The 26457-nt window shown below is 34.2% G+C and overlaps 1 protein-coding gene across 6 annotated transcripts in view; it reads left to right on the forward strand.

Annotated features, from left to right (window-relative positions):
• The window catches only part of lig (ubiquitin-associated protein-like lingerer), a 574370-nt gene that overhangs the window by 379851 nt on the left and 168062 nt on the right, over positions 1–26457 (forward strand). For 5 of the 6 annotated variants that reach the window (XM_090377982.1, XM_090377983.1, XM_090377981.1 and 2 more), the window contains exon 18: positions 14155–14196. The exons of the other annotated variant lie outside the window; for it this stretch is intronic. In XM_090377982.1, coding sequence (XP_090234108.1) covers positions 14155–14196 — 42 coding nt within the window. The remainder of the gene's footprint in view (positions 1–14154; positions 14197–26457) is intronic. 6 annotated transcript variants of the gene reach the window in all.

The raw sequence follows: 26457 nt of genomic DNA on the forward strand, positions 1-26457 counted from the left end.
AAATTTTCATTGCTCCAGCGAACACCTTAGCACTTATAATCTTGTCTCTTTGTTGCCAAAAAGTTGCCACAGTTGACCTAGGGATGCCATACTCTTGAGCTACATCTGTAATTTTTCTACCTTTCTGCACTTTTTCTATAATTTCTTTCTTCTTTTCTATGCTCAACCAAGTGTGTTTCTTTCCTGAATTATTCCGCTGTTCACTTCTCTTTGGACCCATTATCAAATTTCACTCAAAAAATAAATAACTGCCAAAGCACAAATTTTTTTACTTTATGAGAAATGCAGAATTATAAATTAACACAAACAACTAGAGCAAACGTGAACTCAGACTACGATTATTAACGAGATAATGTTGTCTCATAACTGAGGAAGAACTGACGGCATACTTGTAGCTATCTTTGAGGGCGGCTAACGTAGCCGAACGATTGAGGGATCTATTCCCGCTTTATCTATCATTGGTTAAATGTTACTCTCGCTCTTTAATACCATTGGTTAAAATGTACGAGGCAGCCGTCACTATTTAGTGCTATTTAGTAATGTTAAACGCAGTTACGTAGTCCAGCAAAGAATTCTATCGTGCAATATCATGGTGTGTTTTCGCTGGCCCGCGAAATCCGACTGTCGAATAGCAGTACGTCGAATTGTGAGACTGTCGAATTGCTAGGCACCACCTGTATCTCTTTTGGGGATTACCCTGACTTCTAATCTCTCTTGGCACAAGCAGATTACAAATATTGCTTCATCTAAAAAACTTGGTTTTCTCTTTCGCTCACTTTTCTTCCAAACAGCTGTTCACTCTGTATAAATTGCAAATCCGCCCTGCCATGGAATATTGTTCCCACATCTGGGGTGGTGCCCCCAAAATCTCTCTAAGGCTTCTTGATTCCATTCAGAAGAGGGCAGTTAGGTTAATTAATAATTCATCTCTAACAGAGTCTCTCCACTTGCTGTCTTATAGACGTACTGTTTCTTCTGCATGCCTCTTCTACAGATACTTCCATGGGCACTTTTCATCTTCCTAATTTATTCATTCAACTGTCGTTTTCTGGAACAACCTTCCTGCATACGTATTTCCTGAAAATTACAGTCTACAGAAGTTCAAGTCCAATGTCAACAAATATCTTCTTTCGTCTTCTCAACCTCCAACCCAAGCACGGTACTAAGTACTATGGGTTCTAATACCTCCTCGTGTTTGGGGTTTACGTAAAAAAAAAAAAAAAAAAAATGGTGAAAATTTCAACTTCTGAGTTGCTGGAACTAATTACCAAAAGTTGTGTTATTGGGTTCACATTACAATATTTTAACGATACCTCCATTTATTCCTTAGGGGTGCAAAATACATTTCTGTGATTTTTTTTTAAGTTTGCCCCGGCCAGCAAAAACTTTCGCAAAGTTAATTTTCTCTAAGTTGACTATTACATATATTGGAGAGTGGCTGTGGATGCAAAATACTCATTCAGTTTATCAGCTACCTGAACATGAATATCAATAATCAAACGATCTATGTTAAGTGGACCAATTTGATTCATCCTGATTCATCTGATTTCCTTCTTGAGTTTACATAAGTAAAGAACTCTTTGCTGTTTTTCTTGCATCCTCTTACAAAGATTTCTCGTAATCTGTATTCGCCTGCCTAATCTCCTTTGTGACTTGATTACAGACTAGCTTATATCTGCCATATACTTCTGTGTTACCTGATAATTTATGTGCACCCCATGCATTTTTCTTCTCTACCATGAGCCTCATTAATTCATCTGACATCCATTTTGGCCTAAACCTTGAACAGTATTTCTTAGTTGGTATGAAAAGCCTAGTCCCTCTAAGATTAAGTCCCTGAAGGCCTCCCAATTTAGAATTCACAGTTGGTAACATCAGTTGATCCCATTGTGTAGAATTTAAAAACACTATGTGACCACTGTGGTCACCTTTACGAAAACAAAAACCTTATTACTGATGGTAGTTGCATCCTTAAGTAAATCCCACATCAGTACACTGATCACTGCCACCTAGTGTTCCTTTATCTTAAAATTCTTAACACATGAAGAATCACTGCTGATAATCAGATCAAGAATGTTACTCCCTCTGGTTGCTTCTTGAACGTGTTGCTGTAGAAATCAGTCATCCAATAAATCCGGAAAAGTCTTGCTAGCGTGCGAGTGACAAATCCACAAGTTCCAGTCAATATCTGGAAAGTTGAAATCCTCCATTATATGATATTCTGCTTTACTGGCCCATTATTTCTCTGTACAATTGCTCATTATACCCATCAGATTTATTAGTCCCATAACCCACTACTCCCATATTGCCTTTTCCAGTGCTTATATCATACCACACATAAATGGGTTAATGCAAAAATTTTATGTAGCTCATGAGGTACCCATTCATGTTATTACTAAAGCTATTCTGTAATGGATAACTGTGGCTATTCTCTTTTTTCCTTCTACTGTAAGTGTTCCTTCTACTTTGTGTATCCAGAAATTCTTTGCCATTGCCATTCATCAAAGTTTGCCTTAGCATTTTTTAACCCACCAATATCTTTATTGCAGATTAACTTATACTTTTTGTAGTGTTCAGTGTATCTTGATAATTTGTGCTATTTAATTTATGTGATTAATATAAGTTGTAATCCTATATGCAACTTACATTAGTCAGGTACAAAAAGATGTTCTTACCAAGAAAGACTTCAGTTGTGGAAATTGCAGCATGTAGCTCTATATCTGTGAGGAGACCTGTTTGAGATGTTTAGGTTTTGAATGGATTGCGTAAACTAAATGCTGATGATATCCTTACTCTTGCTCAGACATTGCATATAAGGGGGCATAAATTTAAATTGAGAAAAGGTGGTTGCAGGATGAAAGTGTCAAAATTTGCTTTTAGCCTGGGACCAATTGACTGTTGGACCAAAGTTCCATCTAGTACTGTGGAAGTGGGTAGCTTGAATAAATTTAAGGAAGGTTTAGAGAAGTTATTTGAAGGAATTATTTGAATGGTTAGGTAATGTGACTTTTTTTTTCCCTTTCCTTTTTTTGCTTATGCAGTATAAACTTGCATCATTGGCTAGTACTAGTACAAGCACTCCCTGGAAATTCAACTTGACTTAAGTTTTTGCCAGCCAGTTAGAAAGACAGCAATATCCACTTGCGCGGGGGTCTTGCGAAACTATCAAAATACTGGCTTTCATTTTTTCCTAGAAATATAGACACCCATGTATTGATGAGACAGTGCAAATTTAAAAAAATCGTAGAAACTTATTTTGCCCTTAGGAATAAATGTATAATTTGTACAATTTATGTATAATTGGAATTTATGCTCCAGAAGATGGAAAAGAGGAAGAAACATAAATTTTATTTAGAGTTACAAAAAGGACTAGATAAGAACCATGTAGTTATTTTGGGAGATTATAATATTTGGGTAGGGAATAAGCCAATAAAAAATATTATGGGATGTTATGGAGAAAGTAAAGTAAATGGAAATGGATAAAATTAAGAGATTTTGCAACATTTAATAATTTAAAGATAACAATCAAATTTTTTAGAAAACGTGATATACACAAATATACATGGTCGGCAAGAGGTACACAATCAATAATAGACTATGTAATAGTAAATCAGAAATTAGCAAAACAATGTCGAGATACTAGGGTGTTCAGAGGATATGATATTAATTCAGATCATTTTTTAGTGGCTTCATAAATAGAGTTATGGGCTAAATGGAAGAAGAGAAAAGCTATTAAACAGGGCAAGGAGGAGTTGGGTTATAAAGTATATCTACTTCAAGATGAAAGTATACAAAATTTATATGAAAAAAGGATTAAACACGAAATAAGTAAAACATCGGAGAGAGAACAAATAGAAGACGAATGGAATAATATATGAAATATAATTCAAAAGATAGCAAAAGAGAGACACTAGGACAATTCAGGAAAAACTATAAGCAGAGGGGGTAAAGATATGGAATGAAGAAATAGCTAAAGCAGTATAAGATAAATATCTTAAATATATACAAAACAGGACAAGTGACAATGAAGAAGAACAAGAACGCAATAAAACTTTAAACATATAATAAGGAAGGCTAAAGCAGAGTCATGGGATAGATTTATAAGCACGATACAACATGGTGTTCATGGAAGAGAAAATTTGGCATATAAAATGATGAAACACTTGAATAGCACAGAGAAAGACACTTCAAGAATAAATATAATAAAGGAAGAACAATGGAAAAAACATTATGAAGAATTGTGACATTAGGAAAAATTCACGTTCTTTAGATTGGATTTCCAGATGACAGGAAGTCTCCTGTTAACGTAACCCTTGAGTCAGAACTCAGGAGTTAAAGCATTTTAGCTTGCAATTGATAGCATTTGAACCAAGCAAAAGAGTTAGTCTGGCCCTTCCCAATTTAAAACTGCTCGTTTATTTATTACTATTGTTTTTAGGTTCTTGAAGGCACATCATTCCAAAAATGCCCAGTCTCCTCAATATTGAAGACACCTGGAACAGTAGCCTCCCTCTTTATTGATTTCTACAAGTCTTTTGGGAGAATCTTCAACTTCCTCTCCATCACCAGTAACTTAACATTGCACTGTGATATTATATAAGCTACACCCAGCCTTGAAGTGAATGAAACTTTTATTGAATTCGTTCCTGTGCTTAGCTTTTGCTGTCTCAAAGCCTTAGCCTGAATGATGACAAGGTTTAAAGGTGCACAGCATCCAGTTTTGATCTTGAATTCAAAAAATCAAGTCTTTCTATCTCAGCTGTTAAGTCCTGCATATTTTAAATAGTTGATTACAATCATTCCACTTTCAATTTACTGATTCTGGTATTTTCTTTAAGAATTGTTTGCACTGTTATGCAAAGTAGTGACCAACTCCCAATTTTAGACTTTGACAGTCCACTCTTCCTATGAGTTATTTTTGCTTCTAACATAATGACATTTTTGCTATATTTCTTTACAACAGCATCACTTGAACACTGATCTTTCCTTTTATGAAGTTTATAAGGACGAATTATGAAACCAAAATTATACAAACCTTTTGCACTGTATCTTGTTTAGAATTAGATGGAATGAATAACATACAGTACCATGTACATATCAGTAAATTGTGTATTTGCAACCCAAGGCCCCAGAGAATCAAATTTACTGATTGTCAACATGACAATTTCCCATTCTTTGTAGTAGTAACTATAATCTACTTGCTGTACAGTATTTCAAAACTAGTGTCACTGGTTTTATTCATCCAAATGCCCTTTTGTGGCATCATTTCTATTTTTAAACTATGGTATGCTTCTAGGTCATCAGTATTTGATAATTACTTTCAAGATATTTTAAACTCATTTTGAAAATGTGCAACTCGTGCTGTCGTAAATGCATCTGATACTGCCTATGATGGATAACATAGGTGGCCATTCACTAGTGATATAGGTGTGGATTGCTGTAAGTCAGAGTATATAAGTAGGGTCTGCCTGTATTAAAAATTGCAAAAAAAAATTTATTTCCTGGAAGTATCTACCCAATTTCTTCATTTGTTTTGCATTTTTACTCTTCTGACTCCTGTCTCAGGAAATAAACTGATAACAGTTTCTTGATGCCCATACAGCAACTAATGTGTCTGTTTATTATTTGTTTTTAACGTATCTTCTGAGGCACCCATTTTTATTTTATTTTATTTTATTTTTTTTGTTTGAAAAATTCTGTATTACATTTCAGTCTTCACTGTTTAGTAGCAATGGTAGTCATGCATTTGTCATTTTTAAATTTTTTTAAATCTGGGAAACCTTTTAAAATGGCTCTAAAAGTAACTTTTTTTTAAAGAAAATTTAATTGCTTTTGACACAACATATACAAATTCATTATGTATTTCAGTGGATTTTACTTATCAGATTTGATATGTAACTAGAGTGTTCTGTTCAGATTAGCATTTTTCTGGTTTCTTTCTATCTTGTTGACTATTCATCATTTGCCTCGACACATGATAATTTGATTTGTCATTGATGATAGGCCCCATCTGTCATTGGACAGATGGGTAGTAGTTTGTGTAGAATTTTTATAACCTGTACAGCGTTAGTTGGTGTCCCATTGTCAGGTTAACCCTACAGAGCAGGCATATATATTAGGACTGTTTGATTAAAAAAAAAAAAAAAAAAAAAAATTATTATAATCCCCCACCCCAACTCCATTAATCATCCATATTTTGATGGGCCTTTTTGAAGTAGTCACCATTTGATGAAATGCACTTACTCCAACGTTTCTGCCATTCTTCAAAACTGGCCATTTTTTTGGCATTCATTTTAGAATCGCCTTCAATGGCTTTACAATTTCTTCTGATGACTGGAAATGTTTTCCTTGCAGCTCCTTTAATTTTGGAAATTAAAAAAAATCTCATGGTGCAATGTCAGAGCTATAGAGCAGATGATGAACACATTTGATATTAATGCTGGCTAAGTACTCAATGGCAGTATGAGCAATATAATTTTTTGTTGTGATCCAGCATCCACACACCTACGTGTAGTGGTCATTTGTGAAAATGTGATCCCACAAAGTGTGCAGTACAGTTCTGTAGTAAGGTCTTGTAATGTAACAGTTGTATGATAGCACAATATGCTAGTTAACCATTCCTGAATGGAAAAAATAAGAGAAAGAGAGAGAGAGAGACGACCATAATCTTTGTTCCGGAAGCCACAACTTTTTTGGTGTTGGATGACGTAGACCCGAAACAGCTTTGTTCTTACTGTCTGGTTCGAAATGATGAAGCCATGTCTCATCTGCGATTATCATCTTCCAGAACCTCACCATCTTTAGGAACCATCCATTGCAGCTCCTGACAAACCTCCATGAGAACTTGCTGTTGCTTAGGTGTGAGTAGTTTTGGAACCCAGCATGCACAAACAAGTTATATGCAAATGGCATGGAGAATACCATGTGTGCTTCCTACTGATAATCTCAACATCTCTGACAACTGCCTTATTGTTGTATGGCATCTTCTTTCATGATTGCAGAAGCAGTGTTTATGGTTTCTGTGGTGAGAGCAGTGGTTGGAGCTCCAGGTCTGCTGATTTTTGTTATTGAATCATGTCCATTTTTAAATGTTCTAAACTATCCCTGAGCTCTGCTTTATCAGATCATCGATTTTTGCTATAAGCCTCGTTTAAGCCTTATATGCTTCAGCTGATGTTTTCTTGATACTGAAACAAAATTTAAGAACAGCATACATATCATGTCCATTGTTAAATAAGCGAAACTGAACAAGCATAAACTTGACCAACTGCCAAGGGCACACCACGCCTCGAATCATCTGCGCAGTTGATATGATGCTGCTTTGTTTGGTCTTAAATTGAACAGCTCATCTAGAAATAACAAGCAGTATGATTGTTCTTTATTGACTGCCCTTGTATGTTGAACACGGAACATTAAATTGGTGCTGAATTGTATTATACTATTTATACTAATCAAAGCATAGTGGATAAGAATTATGCTCATGTAGCATAAAAACAAATCAGTACTTAATATGATAGAGAAGTATCTGCCAAGTGAATTCTGCTTCTTGTTGCCCTAGATTAGGGTTTTTTTTTTTTTTTTTTGAGAAAAATTTATTGTAAAAGTACTGGTTCACCCTAACTAAGACTAACCATAGTGGACTAGGCGTGTCAATCACTGCGATTCGCAATAATCAATAGGAAGGGATACCTGCTTATAAATTTTAACCAAAAAAAGTTTAGTAAGTTTCCAAATAAAAGTACAGGAACTCCCCAACTGACATAACTCTCGACTTACAGAAATTGGACTTTATGCAAGTTTTTGTTGGCCACTACAAACTTAAAGAATTTGTGGAAAAGTATTCTGCATCCCATAGGAATAAATGGAGGTATCTTGAGATTATCGTGATATGAACACAATACACTTCTTTTTTTTTTTTTTTTGTAATTCGTTCCAAGTCCTTGGAAGTTGAAAATTTTGCTATTATTACTAAGCTATTTATCTCTCTAAAAGGTCATATTTATAACAGAAATTGCACTACGCATTCATCGTTATCTATGTTCCCATCATAAAATTCAATTTTGAATGCCTTTGTGATGTTTTTCTAAAGCATGTTTCTGGAGGTTACGACCAAGAAACAATAAAAACAATTTGCACTTTCCGATTTATTCGGCTTTTCTGTTAGTGTACCTAATTATAAACGGGTAGTAAACTTGATCTTATTGCATTTGCGATAATCCCAATAACTGGAATTCTGTGGGTTTTTATGTTACGTGAAATGTGTTCCCCTTTGCTGAAATCTTCAATCATATAAAAAACGAATTATCAGAATCTTCTCTTCATTCCTATTTACGTATTACAATGATGAAGGGAAAGGGGACCAATGGAAGGTGCAAGTGCTGGCAGTTCCAGGAAATGAAACAAAATTGATTTAGAAATGAAGATGAAAATGATTAAGAAGTACGAAGCAGGACAAAGTTTGTCATCCATTGCAAGGGAATTAGGTCTCGCCGCTTCAATAGTGAATACTATTTTAAAGGACAGTGCGCATATAAAATAACTTGTTAAAGGATCAATGCATTTAAGATCAACAGTGATTGCAAAACAGCATTCAGGTGCTATATTGAAGATGGAACAACTGTTAATAATATGGGTGGAAAATCACATTCAGATGCGAGTGCCCCTGAGTCCAATGGCCATTCAAGCAAAAGCCACAAGTAGTTATGAAGATATTAAGGATAAGTACGATGTAGCCGAGTGGTCAGGAGCAGGAGTGCAGTAGCACACGCTCTTTGAGTAGACTGGGGTTCAAGCCCCTGACTGCTGAATATGATCGATCTGCCAACCCGCACTGGACCAGCGTGGCAGATTATGGCCCATTTCCCTCAGCATGAATTGTTGAGGAGGCTTCCATCCTGCAGTGGGTTGATAATGGCTGCAATTTACTCTTTTTTTTATTTTTTTTACGATGAACCCCAAGCCAAGTTCGTGGCAAGGAACAGGTGGTTTACTAGGTTCAAGCATTGCGCTGGTTTCCACATCGTTAAAATATGAAATGAAGTCGCCAGTGCAGATTCTGCAGCTGCAGAGAAATTTTGTGATGTGTTGGAAAAAAATGTTCATGAAGGTGGCTATTCAATGCAGAAAATTTTTAACATTGATGAGACTGTTCTGTATTGGAAAAAAATGCCAGATCGGACATACATTGCCAAAAAGGAAAATACAATGCCAAGTTTCAAGGCGTCAGAAGATAGGGCCACTCTCTTTCTTGGGACTAATGCAGTGGAAGATTACAGATTAAAACCACTGCTTGTGTACCATTCTGGAAATCCCAGTGCATTTAAGGGCATCAATAAAGCCACCCTACCCGTGTATTTCCAATCGAACCAGAGAGCATGGATAGCAATATCTCTCTTTGAGGATTGGTTTAAATGCTACTTCATTCCTAAGGTTGTAAAATATTGTAAGGACAGCAACTTTCCTTTCAAGATTTTGCTTCTATTAGATAATGCTCCTGGACATCCTATGCATCTAGATGATTTCAATTCGAACATGAGAGTCATATTTCTACCGCCAAACACAGCTGCTTCATTCATCCAACCTATAGATCAGGGTATTATTTCCAAGTTAAAAGCATACTATTTACGCACATTTGCTCAGGCATTGGCTGCAGCAGACGATGAGGAAAATTTTACGTTAAGGGACTTTTGGAAATCTTACAATATTTACCATGCTATCTTAAACATTAATAAGACCTGGGTGGAAATTATTAAAAAGTTGTTTAAATGCTGCATGGAAGAAAATATGCCCACGGCACGTAAAAAGCTTCGAAGGATTTGAAAAAGACAAATCGTATGAAGAGGTTACAGATAAGATTGTAAAGGTTGCAGAGCTACTTCAGTTGGAGGTTGATGCCAAAAACGTGGAGGAGTTAATAGAGGAAGAAGAGAAGGAATTATCTAACAAATAGCATATTGACTTGCAGGCAGCAATAGTGAAAGAAGAAAATGTTAAAGCTCAAGATGAACCAAATGATTAGCCGAGACGCTTCATCATCAGAGAGATGGAAATGGCATTTCGTGAAATTGCATTGGCAATGGAGAGGTTTGAGAAGATGGCTCCTGACAGTGAATGATTCTTAAAAGTTAGAGAGGTGAATGATGTGCTTGCCAAAAAGAAATCTACGATGAAAAGAAAAAAACCACCGTTCAGTCATCCCTTAATGTTCTTTCGTAAGGTTGAGCAGCCGACCCCTTCGAAATCTCCACAGCCCTCAACCTTCGCAGCAGCAGCATACTTATCAGCTGAAGACGTCAATTTTGGCAATGATGCTCAAGAGGTAAAACTTACTGATGTCATGCCTGTCTCCTCTCTTTTTTTTGTAATTTTATAATTTTGAAATTTTTTTTTTAAATTGCATGCTTTTGTAATTTTTCCTGCACATGAGATAAAAAATTGAATAAATACAATAAATAATTCTATTTACATGTTCGTCGAACATTTCTTTTTTGATTCAACCAATTCAGCAAGCACAGTTGCGAGTGCTGCACAAGCATGGGGGAAATTCTCCGACTTACCCAGCATTCCGCGGAATGCAACCCTTACATAAGTCTGAGTTTTGTATTGGTTTTAAAATCTTATTTTTTTTCTTAAAATACAGCACCTTTTCACACAACAAAGATCCAGATATGTATTCTCCAAAGCTTCATCTCTGTAAATCACAAACTGCATCTTTGAGGCATAGTGTTTTTTGTTTTTTTTTTTTTAAACCATCTGAATCAAGTTTCGATGAGAACTTCAACATTTTTTCCTTCTTGTTTTTGTCTGTTATGGTTGACTTTCCAACTTCCAAAAATTTTGCTAATGAAGATCCTTTGAGAGTCTTTGAATCAGTTATTAAAAATGTCTGCTTCCTTTTAAAAGATAAAGAAAACTACAGTATGGTAAAATAAAACTCAGTAGAAACTATGTTCAGACTCCTTTTACTCCATATCTCACTTGCATTATCGTGTTAGCTGTAATTTCTGCATGCTGCATTCTTTGTTTCAATTGGAGCTTACCTTTTTTTTTGTGTGTGCAGTTAAAGAGAATGGAAAATTCTAAACATTTTTATTAGGACATATCTCTAGTATTATGAACATGCAGTATTAACATTAAATTATGTAATAATAGTGCCGCCATTAATGAAATTTTTTGATAAAAAAGAAAGATGATTACTGCATCAGTAAGTAAAACAGATGAACCACATCACACCATAGTATTTTATGTAGATATAATTTATTTTAAATTTATGTCAATTCAGTTTTTCGGTCGTTGTTGGAAAATTTGTGATATGCAACCAGAACTCAAGGCCTGTTTTCCAAAACAGATGGTTTTGAATTTAAAAAAAAGTGTTGAAAAGAGCATCTAAATAAAACAATCAATGACTATGCGCTGAGTTGTAAAGATCAGTCTTTCTACGTTCAAAGTTAAATATGAGATAAAATAAAGTTACATGCATCCAGAACAATTTCTATGAATGTTACAAACTGCCCCATAAGCAATCCTTGGAATTTAGTCTCTTATCAGTAGGAAGGAGGGATAGACTCAGGGTTTCCTTATTGGGACCTTAAAGTAAATGATGTAAGCAGGATAGCATTTTAATCAGGATCACTACAATTATTAAAAAATATGTGGCACTTTATAGGATTGACTGTGGGACCAGAAGAAAAGAGTGCTATAGAAGTAGTAGTTTAGTGTGTGTATGCACACTATGATAATTATAGGTATCCATTTTTGAGAAGTTTATACTTTTTGCTTAAGTAGGTTTCAAATATAGATGTTTTAACAAAGAAGTAACAGATGCATTAAGAGCTTTAAGCAGGAATTTGCTTTAATTGAATATTGAAGTTGTTCGTAGTGGGATTTTGGATGTTACTAGTCTCCTAATTTATCCTCTTTTTGATGCAGGTATTTATACTGTGAATACCTGATGCAGGTATTCACAGTATGAATGCAGCCGAAAGATGGATATATTGGAGTCTTCTTATATCTATACATTTAAGAAAAGAGGAAGTGCTATGAACAACATGTCACTCGTAGCTTCCTTCCCCTGACTTTATGTTCTCTGGCTAGTCTATGGATCCCCCAGTTGAAAACTACCCTTGACCACTGTGATAGAATAAATAATTATAGTATTCAACACTGATTTTTAGGGGTGGATCATTTCAATGATTTAGTGAAATGCAGAAACAATTGTTAGATATCTGTACAATGTTTTCAACTTTCTGGTTGGATTAATTGCATAAATGTTTTGGATAGATGTGGTTTATAATATATTATTTTTTGAATTGTGTGTTTTTTTTTCCCTTTTTTTTTCTCTATACATTTAAGAAAAAATTATTTAAATATGTTTTCACTATTCTTGATATATACATTAAACTTATTTTGTATTATTATTATTATTATCCAGTATGAGGTGTGATCAAAAAGTTCAGGTACTGAATTTGTGTCTTGAAATTTTGAAGAAAAGTGTTTCAACTCATCGCAACATGTTTGGTGGCTTATTTAGATATAGTAATGCGTGAATCAAGAGTTTATCTCCATTTGGTCTGAATTAGCCTGCATGGAATTGAAGTGTTTTGTGTTTCATTGCATTTTAAAATGGGTGATTTTATTCAGCAGTAGATTTGCTTCAAATTGTTTCAAATTAGTAAAAAATGCAACAAAAGCCCACAAAACATTAAAAACATATTTTGGAGATGCTGTGTATCATTCAAAGAATTTTCAAAGTTTGAAAAGGGAACCCCTTGTCTGTCAACTCTCTCTATCACTCTCTGGCTGTTTTTCAACTTCAAAAAACTAATGAATCTAAAAAATCACTCACTTGTGTTTGTGCTCATATTGGGTGTAATGGACATTGAACCATCCATGAAATTCCTAGTGAAACTGGTATAATTTGTGAAACCCGCCAATCTATTTTAACACAGTATGTGGGAATGACTTATTTCAGCCAAGTTTACACCTCACATCCTCACTGGTGATTAGAGAGTGAAGGGTTCTCAAATGTCAGGATCTTTGTCAACTTTCTGGCCCACACTTTTTCTTCCATCATTACTGGTGATAAACCGTAAGTGTATGGCAATGACCTGGAAGCAAAGACATGGCCCTCTCAATCTTCTCCAAGGCCCAACGAAGCAAGGCAATGTTGATCAAATGTGAAGTTCAAACTTGTATATTTTGATTCACAGTGTTTTGCTTATTATGTACCTGTCTCTCGTAGTCAAATGTGAACTAGGAATAGTGCATACACTGTCCAGAGAAAAGTGGGCTTCAGGAAATTGGCACTTGTATCATATACCTCTGCATATCCAGTTCATTCCATTCAAGAAATTTTAGCAAAGTGCTGCTTGTATCCCTTGCAATTTAAAGTGCCCCCTCAGTAAAGTTCCAGATTTGCAACAACTGAAGAAGTTATTCAGAATGTTACACAGGTACTATTAACAATTCCAAAAGAAGCGTATGTATAAGGCTTTTTGAAGTTGCAGAAATGTTAAAATCAGTGTATGTAGTGTCAAGGAGACTACTTTAGAGATCCAGCAGAAGAGCCAGCGAGCTTTATTTCCTAAATATTAGTTCAGTCCCCAAACTTCTTTGATCACACTTCATAATAAGCTTGCTTCAGCTGTAAATAAAAGGATTATATTAAAACTATTTAAAGATACATTGCAAAGACATTTTCATGTGTTATTCTTTCTTCACCCCCTTTCAACATTTATTATTAAAGGTAAAGGGCTTATTTAGCTTTGTTATGCCATTTTTTCAGTTGTGCATTTCCCAAGTTACTCAAGAAGAGCCACATTCTAATTACTTAATTTAATCAACCACAGGTTTTTATTTCAGCTGGTCAGAGCCATAACAGAAATGTTCACAACCTCCATTTCACATCTTAGATTTTAATTAAATTTTAAGATTTTAATTAAAACAATTGATTTTTTAATTAAAATCAGATTTTAATTAAAAAAATAAACCTAATGGTTTATTATCACCACACATAAATTCATGATTTCAGAATCATTCCTTAAAAGTACATATAATCTATATTTTATTTTTTACTTTTTTGCTATTTTAAACGACATTACATATGCTTACTTTCATTACCTTTCATTCTCTGAATTGATTTCTTCTTTGTTTCAGATCCTTTCATACCCAAGAAACACAAACCATTGCAAGCCACGGGTACGTGAATAACTACACATGTCAGCGATTGGACTGCCACATGTTCTCAGATTAGTAGAAAAATGCATTAAGGCAAGGCATAACCATAAGTCACAAGCCACATACACAATAAGTGCAGAGTGGTAGAATAAATTTCTTCACAAAAACCTTATTGTTTTTTATGTTCAAATTCTCAAAGAATAATCAAGATTTTATCCCTGATGGAATTAAACTGAGTAGAGTTACTGTAATTTTCAAATGTGCATTACATATAAGATTTCTTATTAGTAGTTAAGTGGTCGTAATGCTGCTTTGTTGGCTGAAAGAAGTGATAACAATTGCAATATTTCCATTTGTAAAATGTTTTCCTTTTTTTATATCTGGTTTGTGATTAGTCTATAGTAGGGAAATTTTTACTTTTAATTAGTAACATGCATATTACAAGACAGATTTTAAATTTCAGTTTGATTAGTTGTTTCACTGTTCACCAGAACAGTTTAAACAAAGGAGAACATATTTTATATTGGATTATTTTCAGTGTAGTATTTGAGTTGGCTGCCCCCAACCAGCCATATGTTAAGTGTATGCAGGGTAGAATTTGAGCTATAATTAACTAAATCAAATTACTTTTAGAAAGAAAATCTACTGCAGATAAGAGGATGGTTTAATGGCAGAAGACAAAGTAGTTATAAGTTAGAATTTAAGAAACAGCAATATGGACCACAGGGTCTACTGATATTTTTGTTATTCATTAAACAAGTAGCAAATTTAACATAGTTGATGAAAATGAATTATGGGTAGTTTTATTTTTACAATCTGACAACAATAAGTAAAGACAGTGCACAAGGTTTCTTAAGCATCATATATAGGTTTGAAATCACATTTTAGGGATGTTATGGACCAACTCTTTCAGATACAGAGAAGAATAAAATTGATTGTAGGTTACAAGTGATTATTCTTGTAGGATGAAGCTCCATTTTTGTAAATTGCAATGTCTGAAAACTGGAAATCGGCGACGACTTGACTGGAGTAATTAAACCAGACACTGAAGTTATCCTTACTCTTTCTCAAGCTGCATATACGAGGAAACATTTTTTAAAAATTAAGAGAATAGCTGCAAATTAGATGTGTGAAAAAAATTTTCTTCAATAGAATTTAAACCCCCAAATAATTTATTTATTTTTTTCCCCAAGATTATTGTGCATCTAATTTATAGAGAGTTTGAATATTTATGATAAAGTAGATGAAAAGAAATGAATGGAGGATATGCAAACAACATTTGTATATTTATTTTAAGGCTGTGGTGGAACTGTGTGGGTTTTTCTTCTTTGCTTTATGTTTTGCTAATGCTAACTTGCATAGTCTAATTTTGTAAATTTTGTTTATTAAAATATAAAATGATTTATATTATGCTAAAGAAAAGTCATACAGGATCAAAGAAGTCTGTAATTTATTATTCACACAGGAAAATGGTTACAGTTCATTTGTATTGGAATGCTGATTTATGAATGCAGCATTGCAAAATCTGCTCGACCACATAAATCTGTATGTGAATTGTCTTTTTATTTATTTACCACAGTAGTGGAAAGTTTAATACTGAATATGCAGAGATCAGGAAGCTGCTCCATCCTTGCAGTAAATCTAGGTCCCACAAATAACCTCAGTATATCTATTTCTTACATTTTAATCCCAAAAATCGGATAAAATATTGATATAAATTTTGTTTTCAGGTATATATAACTTCATTAGGCATTTGCTGCTAACTTTGATCACACCTTGTACATGTATGTTTGCTTTAAGGTACTTGAATTTTGTTTTTACTGGTGAAAATTCATTAGTCTTTTAATACTTAAACCATAACATCATGGCTATTTGGGTAGTTTAAGATGTAAAGTGTCCTTTTATTTGCATTCTGTGGAATGGTTAAAGCTAAAACTGACTATTAGGGAGATGGAGTTTAGGAGGTAACTACAAACATACACATGTAGCATTGATATAATTTGTTATATTATATTAAATTATTTTAAATATTAGGGTATTATTCATTTTATGACTCATTAGACAGGGGAAGTCGAATTTCAAAAGAGTGTTATGTTTAGGATACACATGTTTTTTAGAGAAAGTATCTGAGTGCAAACACACAAATTCTTGTGAAATACGGGGTTAAACTTGCATTTCCCAAATCATACCCATTTGGTAGTTAGTATTTTAACTGGTGGGATAATTTGCAGTTTTAATTGAGCTCATAATAAATAACACTATGGAGTTCAATGTGTGGATTGCTTTTTCAATAAGACAGTAAATTTAGGAAGGTTTCAGTGGTAAACTGAGTCTGTCTGTAAGAGGAAACTGGAATACCAATGAACAAGAATGTTTCTCAACAAGATTAGAATGCTTAAAAAAAAGGACTATATCTTCGTGCTAGAAACTGCTTAATTACAAGTGAAGATGGGAAAGGAAAATATTTACAGAATCACAATAACAGATTGTGTGTATATAAATCACTCTGAGGAAATAAAAGTAATGAATATTTAATTTTCATATAAATAGTTTTAATGCTGTTAGTCTAATATACATGGGGTATCCCATAAGTTCTAAGCCTAACTAGGAAGTGTCCAACTTGAGAGAAATCAATTCTGGGTTACTTCTCAATGTAACTTTGTAAATCCATACTTATGGTCCAGCACCCATAACGTGATGAAATGGATACTTACCAGTGTCCATTTGGATACTTACCAGTGTCCATTTAGGTTTGGAAACGGATGAATGTCAATGCAACCCAGATCAGGTGGCTAAAGAGAAGATGAAGTAATGTGACATCACTTTGGTGTGTTGTCCTGGTTAAAGAGCATCCCTTTTGTCAATTTCCCATGATGATTGATTTTCCATGATTTCATCTTGTAAATCATCAGACTTGAATAATACACTGGTAATAAATAATTCAGCTCTTTTGGGGGATTCAACCAGCAATACCTCCCCCATGGGGCCCCTCCGTAGCCAGGTGGGAAGGAGCAGCAGTGCGTAGCACACGCTTCTTGATTAGACCGAGGTTCGAGCCCGTCACCACCAAATACGGAGGATGCGGAAAGGTCAGGGAATGACCACCGCATATCCCAGAGCAATATGGCCTTAGTTGCTAATGCTCCTAAAAACCAAATAATAATAACAACAACCTCCCCCATGGTATCCCAAAAGACCAATTTTTGACCCTTGCAGCCAAACATCAGACTTGGCCTTCTTTGGAGAGAAGAGGGTTGGGTATTCCCACTTGTTAGACTGCTGTTTATTGGTGCATTGGAAGTGGATTCCATTAAATCCAAGAATAGGTGCAAATTTTCCTTTGGTACATTACATTTGACCAGCTTTTGTTCATGACTCAAGGTTGAACACAGTATGCAGAAACTTTTCTCATCCCTACATACTCTCACAATTTGATCAACTGTTGATTTTGTAAGACCATAATGTCAACAGTCTGCTATATTTTCCATTGACAGTCACGTGTGTCATGAGTGAGTTCACAGACATTGGTTGTTTATGGTTTTTGGAGTGTGATACTGGAAGGTTTATCTCATTGAGGCTTATCTAGAACTGATCCTCTACCATTCTTGATCTCATTTGCCCATTTCTCAGTGGCATATTAAAGATAGAAAGTTCCCCAAGGTGTCCATTTCATCATGAATGGCTTATGGGCTGAGATGCTTTTTATGTGGCTATTTCATTACTCTTCTCTCACCACCAATTTATCTCTTTCTCAGTTTTCACTGCAATAGATCACTTTTCAGGTCCTGTAATTAATTGGAATGAAATTTACAGTTTAAACATAAAAAGAATAGATTATTCATAAAATTAATTATATATATAAATATTCCTGCCTATTTATGCCTAGTGCTTATGGGAGCCCACATACTTCAGTTAAAAGATGTCATGAAGAAATCTGTTTTTGAGGGTGAATGGGTGGGTGTATTCCTAAAACTATTTTACAGGCAGAGTTAATTTTTAGAAAATTATGATAAGTTATTCAAATAAACAAAATAATCTTGCACATCAGTACATTGATTGCAGTAGTTTTATAAATTACTTTTCTCTGTACCTATTATTATTTAATTATTTTTAATCAATTGAAATGATTTGTCAATTTTAAGGAAAAAATTAAAAGGATATATATTTATATATGGTTTCAAAATTGAAACTATATATTGTTTTAGTTTATGTACCACTTTATAGATTGTTTTGTTACTGAAATCATTAAATATTACTACTTTGTGACAATTTTTATTGTAGCATATGTGAGAATTGGCAAGAAAATTGCAGTGTTGTGAATAATGACAATTGACCAGTTACTTTTGAGACAGTTGCTGCTTAACAGTGACAATAAAATTATTACAATAATAGATATGAGAAATTGGCATTCAGCTAACGAGTAACAAATTTTTGGAATAAACTACTACCTGGTAGTGGAGGTGGGAGTTCGAAAATTTTAAGGAACTTTTAGGCAAATTATTGAAAGGAATGAGCAAATTAATTTTTCCTCTCCCGGGTGCTAATAAGCCTTACTTTCTTGCATATTGTCAGTACTAATTAGAGCAGGATTCCAGAATTATTTTTATTGGAAGCCATTTTAACACTACTCAGAACATCTGAATTGTCCTCATACAGTCACATAATTTTCGGTAGGTAATCTTATTGTATAAGCCCATTTGACTTTGTTTGTTTTAAAAGTACGGATAATACAGCAAAATAAAACAAAGGGAAATTAACACAATTTTACTACAGCATAAATTGTGCTTATGCAGCGAGAAATTTATCTAGCTGTCCAAACTGTTTGCTCTCAATAATTCCAGACTCGTGGAAATTGCACATCCACACAAAGCAGTAAGCTCTAAGAAGAGATTTTTGAAAGGGACACATCAGACAAATGTATTATATTTAAATCGACTGCATCCATATTTTAGAACATCCTGAATGTTCTTTATTTTTAAGTATTTTACAAAAAGTCATGAATCTGTAAAAAAATTGTAATATATATTAAAGGTATGGTAAATGAAACATTCAGTGGGCAAACTGACTGCTACTGTACTTCTAATGTTAAAGTTTCATCACATTACAATAGGTGGAGGACAAAGAAGATTTTGTCTTGAGAGAGGTTATTTGTTTATTATCAATTTCTTTTGATAAAAATTGATCTTCTAAATTCATATTTTGTTTTTGTAACTAATTAATCATTACTTAATCATTTTGATATTTTTCTTGCTAAATACACTTAGAAGCTAGTTTGCTAGTCACGCTGGCCTAAATAAATAGGAATACTTCCTTTAGCCCTCAAATCAGCTTCAAGTCATCAGAACATGGACTTCACAAAATACTGAAAATAAGCATTCCACAGGGATGCTGGCCCATGCAACTAGATTGCATCCTGCAATTAGTTGCTTCTAATTGAATTGCAGTGGATCCCTATAGCAAATAGCCTTTTTCCACCTTGTCTCACAGTGTCTGGGACTGAACAGCGTGATGAACAGGCCAACAAACTATGGTGAAAGTAACCATTACCAGGAAGATAAATTGTGAGCACCAAGGCAGATATACCAAATTGTTAAAAATGTTCAAGTAGGCCATGGCATTTAGACATTGATCCACCATTATCAGCTTGGTGCAACAAAAACTCTTCCCACACTATCACATCTCCACCATCAGCCTGAAGTGTTGACACTCAATGTAAAAACAACATTGATTAATGTTGTTTTTACCATTCTTTAGTTTTCCCATCAGAAACTACCAAGCTACTTGTTTTTGGCTGACAGAACATAAACATGGTGATGCCTTCTACTGCAATATCCCATTCATAACAGATCCACATATTCCCATGTACCCCCTTTGCATTATCATTTGATGAATTGTGGCCCACCTGTTAGATTGCAATGGTTCTTTTCACCTTGCATTGGCCACTTGGCCAAAAGACTGCCTTGGGCTGGATGCTTTTTAGTTATCTAGATATTGCTGTATGTGAAAACTTCAACAGGATGGCTGTCTGATTTTGGTGTAGATTATCATGCCATAATCAGTCACTTAAGATGCACTGTTAGTTCATTCTTGCATTGAATTTGCACATGCTTGAAAACATTTTCAATGATTAATATTACAGAATTGAACAAAATGGGTTTGATGTGGGCAGAAATAGAAAATGTTAAAATATGGTTTATTGCATTTTATAATGACATGCATAATTCTGCCATTGCACCATATAAAACATTAATTATACAAGCATTCAAATTGATATCATGTGGCATCAAGTTTATATTGCAATATGTTACCTTCCCTAAGTTTGCTACACTGATTTCAAAAATGAACCATTTTTTTTTTGCGTCCCATAAGGATATTAAAACAAAAGGAAAAGGTTTTACTTTGTAAATTTTATTTGATTTATCCAAATATTTTATTTCATCATAAAATGAACAAAACTCAAAGCAAAGAAAGTGGGATGCCAACACAAAATTGAAAGTTTATACTGATTCTCAGATTTCTTAGAATAAAGTAGTTGTTTGTTCTGAAATGAACTTTTTTTGTAATTTTTTTTTTTCTCCCATATATATTAACAGATATGTTTCCCTTTTCAAAGACCAAGAACAATGTGTTTACGTTCTACATTCCCTGATATCTTTCCATCTCACTCACACATGCACAGCACTACTTGATGAAGGTGCAAGAAATAAACCTTCAGACACATTTCAGATTTGTAAGATTTATTGAGAATACTTTCAGTTACTTTTATAATTGGTATCTTGCTTTCTTCCCATTAGAAGTTGTAAACATCTAAGTCCTTTTTAAATACATATATACATGTTTTAAAGGTTATTCAAATAATGTAACTAGATATGGACTGTTTTAATCTTCCAATAAGTATTGTGATCACTTATGTGTTTCCAAGTAATTGTAGAAGTAGTTTAAATGTTCAAATATTCAAAATTACACGAAGAAACTGGTTCTTTCAAAAGCTCACTTCTGAAAGTATTGAAGCCATTAACATTTTTTTCTAAAGCTTTCAGACAGCTTTATTAATTCTAATATAAACAAATTTGAAATAAAATCCCAATACTTTTAAAACCTGGTACAAGATACTTTGTGGTTAATACTTCCGCCGATTTCATTCTCTGGCATCCCATTCACATATGAAAAATGGCATATTAGTGCATCCTGATTACCGATACAACACCATACATAGAAACCTTCAAGACTCCACAGAATAGTCAATTATGCCCTTCGTATTTAACTTTATTATAGACTTAGAGGTTTCATTCAACTCCTTTATATAGTCGGAAATGCAGCTGGAACAGACATAAATATCTACCTTATGAAGTGAATGCCTTTCGGGCTAGTCATGGGAAAAATTGATGAACAGTGCCCATTTACTTGGTTTATGTACTGGATATCCTAAGGTAATCTGGAAATACTGAGCAGTAGACCAGCAAACTTTCTTAAAAAAATGTTTTGCACAAAATCCTCACATTGAGTAGCAAGAAAATGATATTGCTGAAGGAACTGTGCAATGAACTGGTTCTATTAAATTGACTTACTGGTTCCCATTATTGCTATATATGTTGTATTCCGAATCGGATGATGAAATTACATTGACTGTAGTGGAGAAAGTATAGGCAGTCAGGTCCATGAACACAGTGAGTATAAGACAGGATGGATATGAAATGGCCTTCTTATTTTTGTAGTTATAGCCTTGAATTTTAGATAAGCAGAAATTACTGTGGCTTTTCAGTTTACCTCTGATTATGGAAATTGCAGGTGGCAGTCTTTTTTACTCTTAGTCCACTTCCTAAACTGTTAAATACAAGTATGGAAAACTTGGAGTCTGTTTTTATCTTGGGAAATAAACTAATGGACAGAAGTATTCAGACACACACAAGTATTTGTAGAATAGTATTTATTAAATTAAAGAAATTGTAATAAAAAAAAAAAACCTAATACATAGCAGGGCCACCTTTTGCCTATGTCACAGCTTCAACCCTCCTATATGTACTGTCTGCCAACTTCTGTTAGGCATTGGCTGGAATTCACCTTCATTTTTTCCTGCAAAGCAGTTGATGGAAGGTCATTTTGGCTATGGCATATTCCACTAGGATTGAATGTGGCAGAGATCCTGGCTTTGAGTAGTCTAGATTTTTCAACTTCATTGTCCACAGGCTTGTCCTGTATGATATGGAACACTCTATTGATATGGGCATGGTCCATTTTTGTAGTACTTCCACATTTGCACCTAATTGTCTGAAACATCCACAGTTAAAACCTTCTCCACTTTTCCCTTTACTGATTGGACCATGTCCAATCAGTAAAGTCATGGTGGTCTTTTGATTCCAGGCAACACCAAGTTACCACCAACATACCAAGTTCAAACCAGCTGAAACAGCCCCATACCTTGAGACCTCTTCCTCCATTAAACTTAATGTTAGACATGAAACATAACAGGACGTGCTGTCTGAGCAATTCTACACCCAAACATGTCTATTGGAATGAAACACTGTAGCAAGGTTCATAACACTTTCTATTGCTGTAGAGTCCATGACCATTGGGAACAATACTACTCCAAGTGCTATTTCACACTAACGATGGTGATATTGGGCTTATGTATGACTGCCCTACCATTGAACCAAAGTGTATACAAATATAGATGGTTGACATATTGGCAGGTGTTTCTCTGGCCTCTTGTACCTGCTTATATGTTTTCTGCATATTTGGGACACAAACCAGCTGAAATGGTTTGTGTCCATGGAATGTGTTCCACTAACCATAAAGACCTTTTTTCATAAAGATATCACCTCCAGTCTTCCATATTTCAATAACTACAAGGATTTAAGGATTTCATATAAGTTACAGAAAGGTTACTTACATGGCATGCGACCACCACACCATCTCATTTTTAAAGTTTTCAAGTTCCTATCTGTTATCCATACTGGCTTCTAATGTACTGCTGATGCACAGGCAGGCCTGTGCAATTCATATTGGTATATCTGAGCTGATATGCATGCACTTGGAATTTCTAGCACAGTATTCTTGGAGGGAATGTCCAAATGCTTGGTCATATACTCTATGCGTAATGTGTTTTACTATTTCCTCAACCATTCTACACAGGAGCATATCAAATTTGTCTGGTGCCCATGGTTTTAACTATGTTTTAAGAAAACTAACATAGATAAAACTTTTACAAGAAAACGATTTCAAATGTAGCAAAAGTTCTATTTATGCATTCTATTTTTGCCATACTGCACAAACTAAAACTACACCTCTTTGTACTCTGCACCTACAACACACTTGAAAATCCTTTGCATTCATAATAGAAAATCTAGCAATCACTGTCCATCAACTTTGTAATAATAAAAAATTCATGTGGGATTCAGAAAAATGGATGGAATTTTTGAAATCAGCATACACAAATTACTAATGGACAGGTTTTAATTTGACAAACCCCAAAAATGTTGTCAGCCTGTATTATGAGTTTGGAAGAAACATTATTAAATAGTGCTCCAGTGTATTCTGTCTGGAAGACATGTATTAAAATATTGTAGTTTCTACTTTTCAGTACAGTTGGCTTATGCAAGATCCCAGTGAATCTCTCATAAAAAAATGTAACAAAAACAAAAATGGTGATGTTGCGAATGGTTTTTAATTTGGTTAAAATACAAATGGATGAAAGTTTACTTGTTGTTTGGCCTTTGTTTAGGGCATTTAATGAAGACATTATATCAGCCTAATGCTTTATGTAAGAATTGCAAAACTAGGAGACTGTTTTCTTTCCTGAGGAAGCCAAATGTTGCTTATAAACTGGAACAGACAGTTATGTGGTCTTCTAACAAAATTCACTCTGCCATAAATCATTTACAGCATGCCTTAATTCTGAAACAATTGTATTTTCTGTTCCTTGTTCAATTCAAAATGAGTTGCATAAGGACTTTTATAACTCTTAGTTAATTTCTACCCTGTCCAACCAGTAAAGGGAAAAGTAGAGAAAGGTTTAAGTGTAGAAGATGAAGTCAGTGATATGCAAAACTGAAAATGGCAAAAGGAAGGTTGGTGTTTGCTGTGAGTTCTGTTTGAACACTTTAGTGAGCAATACGGTTTGTGGAAATGACAGATTATACACACTGGGCACGATATGATACCCATGACAGAAGAGTCCAGATTTCTTCATTTGAATAATCTTTGTTAGCTTGAGAATTTTTTCATCAATTTCATTTTTGTATCAGTTTACAGTAAAAATGAAGTTCCTGCTAATTAATAATGTTTGAATTATAATACAGTATTTAAATCTATAAAAGTTTTATAGATTTATAAAACCTTTTGATAATAATGAAAATTCTTTCATTATTATTGCATAAAGGAGATTATCATTTTTAACCTCTATATATTTTGATTATTATAAGATATGAATTTAAACTCTATACTACAATAAAATAAAACAGTAATGTAAAATAGTAATATTAAAGATCATGAGACTTCTAGTGGTTTTCAATCTTTGATAGCTGTTCCTTTTGCTAAAAAGTTTCATTATCTATGTTTTGGCACCTCCGTGGGCAGGAGCAGCAGCAGTGCATAGCACGCGCTTCTTGATTAGACCGGGGTTCAAGCCCGTGACCGCCAAATACGAAGGATGTGGAAAAGGTCAGGGAATGACCACCGCATATCCCCAGATCAATATGGCCTTAGTTGCTAATGCTCCTAAAAATCAAAACAACAACAAATAACATCTATGTTTTATAGAAGTCATTTATATCTGACTATACGGCTTTTTTTTATTTATATATATATATATATATATGTAATTGTTTTTTTAAATACTTAATTCTGACTTTATTTTGATGTGATCCACCTTGAATCAGGATATTGCATGCTGAGAAAGTACTTGTTAGTCAATATGTTGCTATCTGGCTTTTGATTCCACAAGTATCTGAATTGATTGCACAAAGTTGATACCATTTGTACTCTCCCCAACCACCCTGCTGGTTATATTTAATGTCTTCTCATTTTCCAATATGTATGCAATTCAGGTAATACTTTTCTGTTTCCTGATCTACAATGTTCAGCCTGATAGCTGCCTTTTATTACTTTCAACAAGTTGTTCCTTGCTTGTTTTCTTCTATTCTACTCAACACATATTGCACTAATTAAATGTTTTAATTTGTTAACAGGTTTTATCTCTCCAGTTTTCACAGAATTTATAAATGGATAATGAATTGTTGAAACAATGTCTTATTAACTTCTAAAAATGCTGTAAGCCTCTGTAAAACTAACACTGTTATGGTTAAATGCAACTTCCCTTTCCAAGCTTACCTCTTCGGTGAGTTGCCTTGATATTTTACTATATAGATCAACTGCTGACTTTCCAAAGGAAAACTTTAGGCTCTCATCATAAATGCAGCTTTCACTAATTTTTAAAAAGACATTCCCGTAATTTAGACCAGGTAGAATACCCCAGAATATACAACCCAATTGTGCAGTGGCTGAATCACAGCATCAGTGTGAGTAATTCTGGTAGGTTTTGCAGATAATAAGATGTTGATCAGTTCAGTCTGAAAGGCTTCAAGCTTAGTTGAAAAAACCAATTCTAGTGTAGTCAGATAAATCTTTGCCTTCAAGAACTCATCTCATTATGAACAAAGAAGGACTTTTCTTTTTGGAGTAACCAGTTTTAATTTTAACCTGGCAGTGGTGGGGTAAGGTTTTGCAGGCCTACCAAGAAAATATGTTGCTTATTAATCACCAGTTTTGAATTACTGGCCCTTCTTCTGTATATCTTCCTAGATTTACATGTGAGTTTTTGGCTGGCTTAAATGGAATGACAAAGCCTAGTAATACATGTGCATGAATTAGTTTGAAATTTATGCATTTAGCAAGTTTGCATGAACTTGAAAATAGATGCAACTAATAGTTCCATGTTTATATTTTGTTTATAGTTTTTCCCCCAAAACAGAATTAATAAAAGTTTTGCTGTAAGGATAAGTATAAAACAATACATTTTAAATAAAAATATTTTTATTAAAAAGGTATATTTAATAAGTTGCAGTTCATTAAGAAAGAGTCAAGCATTGTTTCTGAAAGTAGAATTTTAAAAATCCAAAAAATTTTTTTCAGAAACTGCAACATTTTTCTTACTGCTGTGGGAGGGGTGGGGGTGGATGCTGGATTTATAGCCATTCTTCATGGCACAGTATCAAGGCAAATGGCGGAAGTTTCAGCATAGATATAAGAAAGCTGGCAAAGGCCCAAAAACAGAAATGTAAATTT

The sequence above is a fragment of the Mastigoproctus giganteus genome, chromosome 7 (assembly GCF_048544385.1).
Source record: "Mastigoproctus giganteus isolate SK-2022 chromosome 7, ASM4854438v1, whole genome shotgun sequence".
Lineage (NCBI taxonomy): Eukaryota > Metazoa > Arthropoda > Arachnida > Uropygi > Thelyphonidae > Mastigoproctus > Mastigoproctus giganteus.